We start from the raw sequence: 15524 nt of genomic DNA on the forward strand, positions 1-15524 counted from the left end.
ACTGAACCAGGAATTGTCAACGTTATTTCCTTAATGCAACGACACGATTCCCCTGCGAAATTCAGAACTCAATCTCTTCATCTCGCATTTTTCTGCAATTTGTACAGGATCTCTCACCAACGTAGCATCAAACTTCAGCGATATCCTGGATAAAGAATGTAACTGAGTGACAACAGAAATAAATTAGTTTTAACAACAATTGACTATAAATTAGGGAGAAAACAATAGAATCTGAAAGTTAGATGGTCTAACAAATCTACAAAACACAGAGAAAAGCCTTGTAAGTATTAATTAAATAAACTGTTTTACTCACAATGTTAATCCATTGTAAACTTCGTCCTATACCTTGATTTTAATCACCACTATTCTCGAATCACAGAATGCGAAGAATTGATTGGACACGATTCGTTTCTTCTATTTTCTACTGTGTCGATAATCCTGCACTGTACATCGCACCCCGTCTATTCGCAACTTAAGGCATTAGGACAGTAAATGCATTAGGATAGTATAACAGACGCTTAAAACACGGAACAAAACATTGAACGAGCATCAGTTAACTTTTAGACTATAGACTTTACCTGTCTGCGCCGAAGTTTTACGAAGACAAAGAGGAACTGGATGATAGATATTGTGATCATATTTTTCTTATTCATCTTTTCAGATTTATTTAAACTGTAAAATGAAAGTTGCAGTTGTTTTAATCGTGGTTTTGGTAGTAATGATGATCGGTCAGGAAACCGACTCGTGGCGAATACGAATTCGCAGAGGAAGGAAAATTTTTAGAAAGATTAGACCATATATACCATTTGTAATCGGGGCCGTTGGTAAGAGACAAGCAGGAGATGCTGAGTTCCAAGCTAAATACAATGCTGCTGCTGAAGATGGTGTTTTCACTGATGAAGAAATCAAATCTGTATTTGGTGTTGACGACAATGGTTTCGTTGAATTCAAAGCAACTTATGACGTTGACGGTAAGTACCAAAAAGGTCCAGTATCACTCGTTCCGAATTCTGACCACTGAAAACTGTGATTGTGTAAAATATAGTCCTGTGAAAATTGGACATAATTGATATATTATAGCAGCGAGTTTTGTAGCAGACACTAAATTTTGAACGTAAAAAGACTATAGAAAGCTTTTCTTGGTATTTTCCTGTCCATATTGTCTTATACATTTACCAAGTTAAATTTGATGAAAATTAATCTTTCGTGAGAACGGTTATGCCATTTGTAATTAACGATTTTTGGACCATATCACCAACCCCCGATGGCACCTGCCAGCACAGAGGATGTGATCGATCGCTTGATTAAGGCAACTTGTGTGCACCCGTTATTGGAAAATCACAATTTCCGCTGGAATCTCAAGCTCTTCTCTCTTGATCTCTGGATCGTGTCTTCGGGCCAAGCTATCGGAATCGGCGATCATTGTTTGACGTGGTCGCCAGTGGTTGTTTAAGTTTTCGATACGAGCGTTTCACTTTGTTTTATTACAGGCGATGGAGTTGTACAAGTTGAAGAGTATGAAACAGTTGTCGAACTTACCGAGAATTGTAAGTCTTTCTTTATATAATCAATTTTGTTCTATTTTTAATGGCATCACGACCACTATGTGTCGTGCTTTCAGGAATGAATGACAAAGGGATCTGATCCAGTTTATATCAAAGGACCTCTGTCACATCTCAAATACAAGAGTGTCGGCATCTCGAAGATTCTGATCAATCCCTGGATTTAGTCTCATTTACCTTTAATTGTAGCGGCGTTTCTAGGATACATTAGATGAGGGGTCCCGACAGGGGCTAGACAAATTTCTAGGGGCTATGCGTTCACTAAGTAAAATGATAAACAAAATTAAAAGGGGAGAGGGGTGGGGCAAAGTCGGACACGCCACTGGTTAATTTTCTTGAAAAAATTGCATCGTTTCAGTGTAATCTGCGGTCATCCAATCCAGTTCACCACTATATCCTTCGACAGAATCCACCGAGATACTTTGAATCGCCAGTTGATCTGAACCAACCTTAAAGAATCTATTTTTTAATTTCAGTGGCAGGATAAGAGTTAATGCTGATATGATGTAAATTCTGGACCGAATTTCTTTTATTGAAAATTATCATTAGAATAAATTAGTGCAGCATAAAGGTCTTTTAGTTTCTGTAACAAGTTCAGTATGATACGCATCAACATCAGATGGGTTAGAGCACTGACTTATTTGAGATGCAGATATGAATTGGAGTTTTGCGTTATATTTTTCCTCTCCAGACTGGACTAATTTAGAGGGTTATGGAATGGAAAGGGTGTACAACCCCTAAACATCCCTAAAAACTTAAGTATCACCCTCCCCTCCATCTACTCGGGGATTCATACAAAAATATTGACACAATGACCGGTGTCTGTTGTCCGAATGATAGGGATCGGAACAGTGACGGCTGTGTTTGGTCTGGTACCATCGAAAATTAACACAAACCATACAGTCTATATAGGCTTCATACATCTGAGACGCTAGGGCTCTGACTTATTTAGAATGAAAAAATGAGTTTGACGCCCAGATCGTTCTAATGAAGGACATTTGGAATGGAGAAATGAAATGAATGGAGTTTTACGTTCTACTTTTCTGCACCATGTGGGCCAATGAAAACGGAGGATATGTAACTAAAATTATATCTAATTCATGAGTCCAAAAATACGAGGGTTTCCACCCCCAATATATCCGAAAAAAGTTCAAAGCATAAACAACCCCCATCCTTTACTAAATACTCGCAGACTATTTTGAGATTTGGCTGACAAATGTATAGCGTTTTTTTTTCAATTTGATTTGCACCACTCCAGTTCTCGGTCAGATTTCTGCGAGTCTTGGAATTCCACTAAAACTAAGTGTTTTATTACATAGCTATCTCAAAGACCTTTTGAACAACATGTGATTGTAACGCCATATAAGGTACAGAATTCAATAATTACAAGAACCACAGACATATTACGCAAATATTGGAATGGTGCAACTAGAAGCCACAAATTAATATCGCCTTTAAGTTCATATTGCTATATTTTTGGCCTGGCACTATCGTAAATAAACACAAACCCGAATCAAAAGAAAAGCAAAACATCAAGGATATTTTTTTATTGTCTGGTCATTACATATATATATTAACAGTGTATTTCTGTGCCTCAGTAGATTAAGGAAGACATCCACTAACCCAGCTTTCACTGCACCAATTTTTAGGCTTTTTTTTATAATATAAGAAACCCCCTAATCTTACAGCTCCTTTATATCTATTAGCCCATTTTGAACACTTCTCTCTATCCTGACTGTTTCCTATTCCTCGACACGCGTTTTCCATATCTGTAAGAAATTTAGCATCACATCTAGATCTTGAAATAGCCCTTGCCGCCCCCTAAAATAGAAAACTAAAAATCAACGACAGGAATAAACTACGAACTCCTACCGCCAGGCCCGTACTACAATAATAGATTGTGATGACGTCACTAATCGCTAAATATAATTATATCATATTTAAGGCCCTACGCGATTAGTGACGTCATCAAACTCTTAGTTTTTGTGGAATTGCAGAAACCACAGACGTCTGATTGAAACTTGAAATAGTTCAAATTGATGCTATCAGTGTCTCCGATACACAATTTTGTTTTAAGAAACCTTTTTTAATTAATTAACTTACACAAAAATAACAAACATCGTGTTTGTAACAGGATGGTGTAAATTTCTGTTTAAAAGGCAAAGGTAAACCGAAGGGTATACTACATCCATTGATATCGCCGTTACGGTTGCATTGTGCTGTTACTAACCCAACCAGGCCTGCCGCAATACACACACCAAATACCAGTGATAACCGCATCCTGAAATACAGTTTACATGTTTCAAAATGGAGCCTTATTCACAAAAAACTAAGAATTATTTTTTACAGTAATCTGATTTGATTATAAAACTAAATTTAAAATCGATTGAAATAATAAAATCATCTTAGGTAAGGTTTATGAGAATAAGGCCCTTTATTTCTTAAATCATTAAAAATGTTTGGAATTGCCGTTGGAATGGGTCGATCTGAAAATCAAGTCTTCAACAGTATAGGATATTATGATTAATGAAACTTTGTAATTTTGCATTTGCCCTCCTAGAAAAATGGTTTGCACCCTCAATTTTACCTCCACTTGATTTTTAACAAATTTAAAAATATGATCTTTTTACTTTTGTGCTCCAAAATATGTTTTAGAATGCACCAAACCCCCTTAGCCAACACAGAGTTTGTATTCATTTTGAATTCAGCTTTGATAATTTGTCCCCCACCCCCACCCCCATTGAGTCGGACTGCCGCCAGTCTCGGGAGGCAGCACCACCACTGGACCGATGATTGATCAACAGTTAATCAGATTCTTTAAAATGCTATCAATACAGCCAGAGCTTGTTGAAAATCCAATAACTTTCAGATATTGCTGGTTGCAAAAGGCTTAAGATATTTAACTTACCTAGTTGAGGAGTCGAAAAACTGAAGAAGAACAGTTGGTATTCAGAGAGACAAAAAGAATACGTAGACGGTAGTAACATAATCCACGGATGGACTACAAAAAGGCATGAAAGAAGATACTTACCTGTTTGCTTGTTCTTAAGATATACTAGTTTTGGAGAGATTGCAGTCAACTTCCAACGTCTGTCCTTCTTCTCCTACATTTTATAGTCCATTGTTGCAAAAACTTATTCATTTCTTTATCCAAGATCGCGCTAAATTAAAGATGGGTTCACTTATGTTCATATATTTATATATATATTCGATTATTGGATGTCTAATACTAATATCAATCGAAAGTAGAGGTGTTCTGATGATCGAGAAAAAAAAATGTGTGTCTCACGAGTCCCTGATTAACTCATAATAAGCTAATTACGAAGGGAATGCAGACCTGACCAGTGACCGCAATAGAACGATCAATTTGTCTTTTTTTCTGTTATCCAGTCTGTACAGCCATGGCCATTTATGATTGGTTAAAACTCTTAATTATATGCAACTGCTACTCGCGTATTTTTGTATTCTATTTATCATCTTCAGCAACAGGAAAGATTATTTTTCAATTTCATTTTGCAAGAATATAATATATTAATTTAAATCAGTTTTAACTTTCAATACCTCCTTATAGATTTGGCTCATAATATTCCAATACGAAAATGTGGCCAATAAATTCAAATATAGCTTCACGTCATTTGGTGACGTAAACAAACATGGAGTCTAAATTAAGCTACACCAAGTGGATTTGAGTTTATATTGAGCCTTCAGAATGCATGGATAATATGAATAATACACCAATGATCAAATAGTTTGCTTTATTTTACTCTTAAAAATGCGAAAAGCCGTTTTTAACAACTTTATAAATTTTGAAAACGAATGTAAGGGCCGTATACAGCACTTCTACTTAACATAAACTTCGACTAAAGTTAAACTTAAGTCGAACTTTTAGTATGCACCGCTCAAACTTTACGAAAAGTCATGCTTAACATTTACTTTCAATGAAAGCTGTGGTAAAGTTACCTCAGAAGGTGACTTTAGCTAAACTTGACTGGTTTTATTCACGAATTGCAGAATTATTAATATCAATTACGCCGTTTAATAGACCTTCACCAACACGTAGTTACTCACAGAATTGTTAAATATCGCTGTAATTCATTGGAATGTTTATAGATGGTACCAAATTTATGATGCACAGGTATTGATTTTAAAAGGCAGGTGTAGTGGAGATCATGATACAGGTCAATATTCGCCAATACTGCGATTAAACTATTCATAATCCATCCGTGTTACGACTTTTAATAACTACGCTGGTATGCATCTGGGTCATTTCAGTTATTTCAGTTAATTAAGGCATCATCCGCCAGTCAGCCAGCATAACTGTCAAAATATATCAGTGGCAATAATTAGCCACAGATCCGATGTTATATAATGGCCAACATTTCGACATGTTCGACTCGAATTCTACGATTTGACTTACTTTCTATAAGCAATAGGAACCATAGATTGTCAGATTTTCAGAAACCGCAAAGGGTTGTAATTTATTAATATTAAAATGATCGGCGAACACAACTTGACAATAATTCTTAGCAAGATTGCCTGGGGCAACAAGCGACATCAATGTCATTTCGCTCAAATTCGAACGTCACGTCACCTTTGTGACTCAACAAGGCCAAAAATATCTTAGGACTCTCCACCCCCCTCCGCCCCACACCCAAAAAGTTCTTAATAGCTTGAGATCGTGAAGATCGGTGACAAGTTGTATTTTTCTTCAAAGTTTTCATTTTTATATCCGTTGCAAAAGCTGTTGTCATTCATTGTTTTTAATATATTTTTTGCGACGTGTTATAATAAATGATAATTGTTGTTTGTACGCAGTTTGGACAATTTTTACTTAAAAAAACAAAGCCTCTTTGTTTACAGAAATGTCAACCATGTCTTCTTCTAAACGGACAGCTCTGGAGTTCTAACGTGGGGGGCAGTTTAGAGTCCGCAAAGCCACAGGCGCGTTGGTGGTGGGTGTGGGGAACCTAACGTAGGTAGGAAATGTTGAGAATTAGACGCGATTTCCTGACATTTCCCTTCGAGTTTAAGGCAGTGGCGGGACTAGGGTTCAAATGGGGTGGGGATGGGGGGGGGGGGGGGGGCAGACTGACTCAATGGAAGGACAACTGTCGAGGTAGAGATTCAAGATGCGGCAGTTCTAAGAGTTCATGGAGAGAGTTCTACTCCTGTATCCACATTTGCACCGCCACTGGTTTAAGACTTGATGTCTTAAAGCCTTTTTTTGTCGTGACTTTTAAAGTCAAATACGTGACAATTATGATTATTTATTGCCTATCTGTCTTAGTTTAAACGTAGCCTTGAATGTTTTACAGCAAAACGTGGCACATATTTGTCCAAGTTTATCTTCCGGGTTAAATTCCCTTATTTTCTATTGAAAGCAAGTAGTATAACTTTATATTGGCTTGTCAGTAGAACAGCTGTATATTAACAGTGTATTGTTGAGCCTCGGTTGATTAAGGAATACATCCACTAACCCAATTTTCATTGCACCAACTTGGCGAGGTACTTGGGTAATAATTGGCCCCGAATACCCATACCATTCCATAATAACTATGAGGGAGTTCAACCCCCCACCCCCTATCTGCCTATCTGTCTTAGTTTAAACATAGCCTTGTTTTACAGCAAAACGCTGCACATATTTGTCCAAGTTTATCTTCCGGGTTCGGTTGATATGAGAATAAAATGCCCATAATAAGCCGGGTTTTATTTTCTATTCAAGTATAAATTTTTATTGTCTAATCAGTATACTGCTGTATATTAACTGCGTATTTTTTTCCTCAATAGATTAAGGAATACATCCACTAACCCAGCTTTCATTGCACCAACTTGGCGAGGTACTTGGGTAATAATTGGCTCCGAATACCCTTACCATTCCATAATAACTACCAGAAAATACTTTGCAGAACAAACTTCCCAGATTTTGTCTATCAACGTCCTTTCTGCTAACATTTTTACACTCTTGATTCATTTCGTTATAAAATTTATCATCACATGTAGTTTTTGATATACCAAGAGCAGCCCCCTGAAATATTAACAATCTGGAAATAAACTACAGGAATATGCTACCGTGTACAAGGTGAGGGGTACATTGATTTCTATAGACTGTGGTCTGAAGCATTGGGGGTTGATAGCAATAGAGTAAAGGGAGATAATTACTCTTCTGCTTTTGAGGTTCATTTAGTCTTTAAAGCTGCGAGACTGCTTTTTAGACATATGAATAGTAAAGTATGGTCTGTATAGGAAGGTTATTAGTCTCTAATGACATGGTGTTGTGAAAGCAATCCTTAGATGTGATAAACGTCATACACCATTGCCAAAGGATCATGCATTTCCCCCGATGTATTGCCAAGGGGCCAGTTTTCCAGTAGTAGGCTAATAAAAACAAGGCCTCGGGACGTGGCTCTTCGCACCGTGAAGGTACTACATATGACCATCTCTACATAACATAAAAATACACTTTACAGCGATCAAAATGGCTTCACACTCAAGAAAAAAACAAGCACTAAGACGGTGAATGAATTCACTTCCCATGCATATCACAAACGAAGCTCTCCCATTGGCTGCAATCAACGTTAAGGAAAAGCTGGAAAACAATACGGCGGTGATGATGAAAATAGACGTTATAACTCACACAAAAATAACAAACATCATGCTTGTAACAGGATGGTGTAAATCTCAGTTTAAAAGGCGTATGTAAACCGAAGGGTATACTACATCCATCAATATCATCGTTACGGTCGCATTGTGCTGTAAGTAACCCAACTAAGCCTGCCACAATACACACACCAAATACCAGTGATAACCGCATCCTGAAATACAGTTTACATGTTTCAAGATGGAGCCTTATTATCTAAAATGTAACAAAATGAATTCTCGATTTTAAAACATCAATATGATAAAGAAAATTTTGCAAGATCAAAAGTACTGGATTGGTACCCAGTCTACATTGGAATCCTCAAACTTGTGTTGGATCGTACCGAAAAAAATAAAATAAATATTTGTCTTAGAGTTCTCCAACACAATGTTATACAAGGCCGTAGATGTAGGCTGTAGGCTGTCGGCTGTAGGCCTATATAGTGTAATGAAATGTTGTGTATATTGTAGTTGGACTTTTTCAATTGTCCCCAAAGAAAGGTGCAAATGTCCTCACTTGGAGAACATGTCCCTGTGGTTGAAAACATAAGATCTAGGCCTAAATATTGTAAGTAACGAAACTAGATACTTACTGCTTCCTAAGTCTGAAGATCTGTCAGTTATGTAGTTCTTCTCCTACATTTATAGCCAATTGTTGCTATCAACCAACATTTTGAATTTTGAGAATTGTGGTGGAGGAAGGTCTCCGTCACACTTCAGTGACGTGTTGGCTGACGCACTGACGACGGAGAAACAATTGTTATGGTGAGAAGTTATTACACGCCATTTTCCTCAAGGCAGCAACGATTTCATTGGCTGTAGTAGGAGATCTTGATGGAGGTCGATTTACCTCCGATAAAGAGTAAGGTTGGACTCTGTTTTAAACATGATTCGACTTAAGGAATTCAATGAAAATAGAACCATGACTCGCGAAGGTTTTCAACAGCAACCATTACATTAGGCCAACATGGGTGCACGACATGGTGATGACCATATGGTGATGATCGGCAATTGACCACTCTTCAAAGTAAGACATGAAATATATTTTCAAATTGTTGGGAATGTCAATGGGTACCAAAGATCTTGACAGCAGAACAGATTCCTGAGAGATCCTGTGATAAATTAATGCCGTTTTGGAACGCATTTGGATGATTTTATCGCCTTATTTGTAATCATGGATGAGACAAGGATTTACTATTTTCAACCAAAAACAAAACTTCAATTTAACCAATGGAAGCACTTTAAAAACTAGCGCCCCAAAAAGCCAAATCGGTTCCCTCTGCTGGAGAGGTGCTAGCATGCTGATTTGACCTGCTGAGAGAGTTGCGTGAAGTTATCAAGTAGGCTATCAGCGACGGTTGATCTTTACTAAAGGAGTTTTGTTCCACCACGACAATGTCCCTGTCTACATATCAGCATATCCATGACCGTGGCATTTATACCATGCCATGTCCCCTCCCCACCGACCCCTTTCCCCCAGAATAGGGACTGACCCGGCCGTGTTCCCCTACCCCCATTTCAAATTTATCATTAAACATACGGAATGAACCTGCTGCTAATTAGCTCCCCTTGAAAATTATGTGGCTCTGACTCGCTCACAGCCCTCCAAACACCCAAACCTCCCCTTTCCCCCCTCCCCTTATAATTCTTCGATTTGGGGTCTCATTCTCGAAAACTTAACTGATGTTAGTGTTTCAGTCATCTGATCGGTCAATTACTAAAATCAACTTTAGTTAAAACTTTATCCAGATTGCTATATTTCTTAAACTCTGGATTTTATTTAAGTTAAGTTTTGTAGAACAATGACCCAGATCCATGATTATGGCTCCTAATGCTGGTGCATGTACATTGGCTAATAAATCTTGTTACGGAAAAACACCATTAGAACATTTAGCATAAAAAAATAAAACAGTAAAATAAGAATATGAAACACAATGTTTCTTATTTATTCTCAAAATAATTTTCAATAAAGATAATCGGACCATAGTAGTCATCATTTCAGCATAGAACTATTACAGTTTTATCATTTCACGATATATCGTCTTCTCTTATCCTGCCACTGAAATTTAAAATTGATTCATTAAGGTGAGACTAGGTCGAATGACGATTAAAATCATCTCATTGGATTCCTTGTAGGGGAAATTCGCAATTACTAAGTATCAACTGAAGGTCGGCCGAGGTCGACTTACAGGGTCAGTTTTTGCCAGGATCAATTCGTCATTCAAGCAATAATAATATGTAAAACCAGAACGAAACTGCTTAAATAAAAGAAATATGACTTACTTCTTTGGGCAAGTGCGACAACTTCAAAAATTTGTACAACCCCATCACCTGTAAAAACCAAAGCTAAACGATCATATCGAAAAAAATTATCAACCACTAGTACCAGAAACTGCGACTATGGTGCAAGATTATGACCTCTGTGGACAAAAGACATGAAAATCTGGTTTTCCTCCTGTGCGATAGCAGAACACAACTATGGCCAATGTCAGTTTACTGTGGTCAGAATGCCTATTGCCAATACTTTGGTTTGATCAGTAATTTGGAATGAGATACTGGGCCTTTTTTATACTTACCGTTCATGTCATAAGTTGCTATGAATTTTGCCAAACCTTTGTCATCAATACCAAATACAGATTTGATTTCTTCTTCAGTTAAAACACCATCTTTAGAAGCCTCCTTAAATTTCGCTAGAAACCCAGAATCTTCTACTTGTCTCTTACCAAATCCGATAACTGGTGGTACTCGAACCCGAACCCACCACGCATCAGTTGTCTGACCCATCATCATTACGATAGCCACGATTAAAAAAACGGCAACTTTCATTCTACAATCTAAATATCAAAATATTAAAAAGAAAAGTAATTAATAACTGTATTTGCCCTTCGTTGACTGTTCTTGTTACGAGACACTAATTTCGGTCCTGTCTTTCGTCGCTACCATGATATGACCATAAAATACAATTTAATTTCTGAGAGTCAATGAGACAGATAAGAAGATACTTGCCTGCTTGCTAAGGATACTGTGATAGTTTTGGAGAGATTGCAGACAATCTTTGAACTTCTGTCGTTCGTCTCTCTGATTTATAGTCAATTGTTGCTAAAACTAATTTATTTCTTCCACTAGTTTCCGTCGAAACGTCGCATTGTTTAATAAAGCAGATATTGTTCTCTATAACTTATGTTGCGATGAACTTCCATTCACAGATAAATCTTCTATCCACGTTCACGCTGAATCATCCAACTTTTTAAATTTTAAGAATTGTTATGAGTGAGAGGTCCTGTAAAATTGTATAGGGAAGTCTGGTCTTCAATGGTACTGAGAGATCCTGTTAAAATGAGGAAATACTGGTGACAATTCTGTTGCACCTTTGTTAAACCTATATTCATTGTAGAAACTGTTGGGATTGTATTCATACTTATATCGTTGTGGTATCATTGACAATAACTACTATTTCCTTCTCAGTTTGAACAATATGGTGATGAAGAATCATTTACAGGATAAAGAACAAATTTAGACGCTACCTCGTTTACCTGTAGTTCCGGGATTCCATCCTAACACCAATACCTTCAGATTTTTCAATCGAGTTTCATTCTGAAAGGCAGAATTGATCAAGGCATCGTTTGGATGTGACAGTAAAGTAGCTGGAAGGAGCCCTGGAAGCATTTTGCTAGAATCTAATCAATGATATACCCAATTAGATCAGGAGCATTAGAAAAAAAATGTTACAAAGTTGATTGTCTCGTTTACTAATTAGATTGTTTTAGAAGGACACTGGATTGAAATATCCGCATTGTGTCGGCATCGAATCCCAGTTAAAGAAGAAAATAGATATTTGAATAAGTATGAGTAAAAGCCCAACAGCTAGAAATAACATAGGTGAAAAAATCACAAAACCTTTATTTTTTGTTATCTCTCAGACAGCCTCTTGCGGAGTTTTGTCAGCACTATATCATAATTTTAACAGGATCTCTCAGTACCATTGAAGACTAGACTTCCCGATACATTTTGTTACAGGACCTCTCACTCACCACAATTCTTAAAATTTAAAAAGTTGGTTGATTCAGCGTGAACGTGGATAAAGGATTCAACAAATGGAAAACAAACAAATAGAAGTTAGTTTGAAAAGAAATAAATCAGTTTTAGCAACAATTGACTATAAATCTGGGATGGGAATGACTATCTCCATAACAAGAAAATCTTTAGAACAAGTAACAGCAAGTATCTTGAGAATAATCCAGCAAGTTAGTATCTTATTTCATAGAACACTGACTCGAAGAAAACCATCTGGTTTATGCTGTTATAGATGAGGTCGAAAACTTTTGGAAAAAGGCAACTGGGAGGGTCATGTTAAGAACAGTCAAGGTCGGGGGCAAACATGACCGAGAGACGGGTATGAGTTCAGGATAACACTGGTTGGGAAATATTGATGGTCAATTGCAGGGTTTGATGGAAGAGAGGGGGGAGTTATGCTGTTTTTTTTTATCATCCAGCCTATTTGTTATTTGTTTATATTTAATTGTAGAATGAAAGTTGCCGTTGTTTTAATCGTGGCTATCGTAGTGATGATGGGTCAGACAACTGATGCCTGGTGGACACGGGTGGAAAGAATTATGCCATATGTACCATTAGTAATTTCCACAATTGGGAGAAAGAGAGACGCAGGGGATGCTGATTTTAAAGCTGCTGCTGAAGATGGTGTTTTTACCAAAGAAGAAATCAAATCTGTATTTGGTATTGATGACAAAGGTTTGGCTAAATTCATAGAAACTTATGATATGGATGGTAAGTACCAAAAAGTTTCTTATTTTTCATTCCATGTTTTGGAATTTTGACAGAGTAAAGGAAGATCTGATCGATCGCTTGATTTAGTTAAGCTGGATACACCTACAAATGGACAATTCAGTTGCCGCTATTCTGGGACCCAATCGGTTAGAATCGACGACCATCCTTAGTCGCATTTTCTAGTAGTTCGACATGAGCGTTTTGTTTTATTACAGACAATGGTGTCGTAAAAGTTGAAGAGTATGAAGAAGTTGTCGCACTCGCCGAAAGTAGTAAGTCATATTTCTTTATATTCATTCTAGTTTTACTTATACTTACTTACACCGAGAAGCACATAGGATAGGGCATTGATTTATTGTCCCAACTGAACTGCAAAACTGTGGCAGTAACGATATTCAACGACTGTTAGCACAAACCAGTATCTTAACTCGATTAAGCAAGTCGATAACTGACAGATGGCAGTTGTGGTCAGCAACAATGTGAATCTTCTTTTGACCCTGTTGTCATACTTTGCAACCATCAGGTCGGTAGCAGTTGTACCCTTGCAAAGAATCCATGAGATGCTTTCGACCCAGCTAGGCCAATCTTTATGAATCTATTTTGAATTTCAGTGGCAGAATAAGAGAAGAAGATAACACTGAAATGATGAAAATTCTGATCTGATTAACTCACTGAAAATTATTATTAGAATAGATTAGTGCAGCAAAAGAGTTTTTTTTATTTTCTGTAACTAGTTCAGTATGATATGCATCCGCATCGGAGACGTTAGAGCACTGACTTATTTGAGATTCAGAAGTGAAATGGGGTTTTACGTCCTATTTTCCCGCTTTTAATAAGTTGAGGGAGTCGGGAGTTAAAATGGTTGTCCTTGAGGCTAACATATGAAGGCAAGATTCCGCCAAGATATCAAATAGGTGTCGCCCGATTGGATAGTTCCGAACAGATTCCGTCTTTTCCAATTCTGGTTTCAATCGTACGGAACGAAACCAGATGTCACATTCACCACCTACCACTCTATTCCTTTATTCGCCACTCTACACCTACAGGTATTGGCACACGTGGAAAACATTCTTCCGGTTGATTCTATGAACGGATGTGCAGCACTCACCAATGGAACCGAATCTATAGTGCAAAACATGTCGGGTCTCACCAAATACGATATGACGATATGACAGATTTCGCGCCAAGCAGGAAGTACCTAATCTTCTAGACACCTTTATTCACTATTCACTTTTCATTATGAAATACTTACTTATGATTGATATACTTCCTCATGTGAAAAGTTCATTAGCTGCTATCAATGGTTGGGGATTTTGGGTTTCGTTTGGCGGTTCGGATCGTTAGAATTTGGTTTATATATATCTACTCGTATCAGAGGCCGGTAAGATAGTGATATTGAACACTTTTTGAACCATTATATCATTTTACACATTATCAATTGAAACAGTTATTTTGTTATGTGATAATTTTACTGTTACTTTAATAAAGATTCAACAAATGTGTGATTTGCTTCCTACTGTTTCCATGTACAGCAGAGTATACTGTAATTTGTTCGACTACCATTAGTTTTATATGAGTTTTCCACCTAGACAGCTAGGGACGAAGGGCGGCTAAGTGTAGAAAAGTGGAACTAAGATTCCAAAATAAGAGCTTTAATGGTATAAGGCGACCAGTCTTTGCCAATTGGTCTCGACCTTCCACAGAACATCTGATATTTTCAGGGTATCCATCTTCTTCCCAATGTCAAAGTTATTATGAAGACAAAGTTCACAATAGCTTAACGACCTTTCTTGTGGACAACTGTCAAGGCCAAGTTCAAAATGCGACAGCTCTGACTAGGTTCCATAATCGCAAGCCCCTAAGGGATGCTCAGAGTTCTCTTAAGAAAATTGTCGAAAATTGAATTGATTTGGTGCCATCTGACACATATTTTGCAGTAAAACCGTATGAAAATAATATTTTTCTAGTGGGGCAACCCCCTCTCAATAGCCACAATAGCTTGACTGTAATAACAACATTTCTTGTTGACAACTGTCAAGGCCAAGTTCAAAATGCAGCAGCCTTGACTAGGTTTCAAAATTGTCGAAAACTGAATTGATTTGGTGCCATCTGACACATAGTTTGAAGTAAAATCGTATGAAAATAATACTTTTCTAGTGGGGCAACCCTCCCACGCCTTTAGGGCGATGATTTCAGGGATGTTTTCGTGTCAAGGTTGGAAACCATGGTTTGACTCACAAATAAAATGTTTTTGGTCTTTATATCCCAGATCCTTATTAGCCCAATCTGGAGCAGAAAAAATAGGACGTAAAACTCCATTCTATTTCTAACGTCTCTGATACAGATGCGTATCCATCCCGCAACTAGTTACAGAAATTAAATCACTCTTTTGCTGCACTAATTTATTCTAATAATAATTTGCAATGAGATAATCAGATCCGAATTATCATCATTCCAGTGTTATCTTCTTCTCTTATTCCGTCACTGAAATTTAAAATATATTCATTAAGTTGATCCCTGGATCTTAGCGGATTCCTAGTA

The 15524-nt window shown here is 37.3% G+C and overlaps 3 protein-coding genes across 3 annotated transcripts; 2 read left to right on the forward strand and 1 right to left on the reverse strand.

Moving 5' to 3' along the window:
* Nucleotides 1-242: 242 nt before the first annotated feature.
* LOTGIDRAFT_231427 (hypothetical protein) lies at nucleotides 243-2136 on the forward strand. The gene is made up of 4 exons (XM_009052814.1): nucleotides 243-280; nucleotides 662-971; nucleotides 1491-1547; nucleotides 2039-2136. Exons 2-4 carry the CDS (start codon nucleotides 680-682, stop codon nucleotides 2047-2049), a joined length of 360 nt encoding a protein of 119 aa, XP_009051062.1. The 5' UTR covers nucleotides 243-280; nucleotides 662-679; the 3' UTR covers nucleotides 2050-2136.
* Nucleotides 2137-3164: 1028 nt separating this feature from the next.
* LOTGIDRAFT_159173 (hypothetical protein) lies at nucleotides 3165-9122 on the reverse strand (the record flags this gene model as incomplete). Its single annotated transcript, XM_009052815.1, has 7 exons — nucleotides 3165-3383; nucleotides 3666-3843; nucleotides 4471-4490; nucleotides 5980-5982; nucleotides 7435-7587; nucleotides 8197-8374; nucleotides 9049-9122. 7 exons carry the CDS (start codon nucleotides 9120-9122, stop codon nucleotides 3165-3167), a joined length of 825 nt encoding a protein of 274 aa, XP_009051063.1.
* Nucleotides 9123-12766: 3644 nt separating this feature from the next.
* LOTGIDRAFT_159174 (hypothetical protein) lies at nucleotides 12767-14886 on the forward strand (the record flags this gene model as incomplete). Its single annotated transcript, XM_009052816.1, has 3 exons — nucleotides 12767-12983; nucleotides 13199-13255; nucleotides 14705-14886. The coding sequence occupies 3 exons, from the start codon at nucleotides 12767-12769 to the stop codon at nucleotides 14884-14886; spliced, it is 456 nt and encodes a 151-aa protein (XP_009051064.1).
* Nucleotides 14887-15524: the final 638 nt, after the last annotated feature.

The sequence above is a fragment of the Lottia gigantea genome, assembly GCF_000327385.1.
Source record: "Lottia gigantea unplaced genomic scaffold LOTGIsca_19, whole genome shotgun sequence".
NCBI classification, from domain to species: Eukaryota; Metazoa; Mollusca; class Gastropoda; family Lottiidae; genus Lottia; species Lottia gigantea.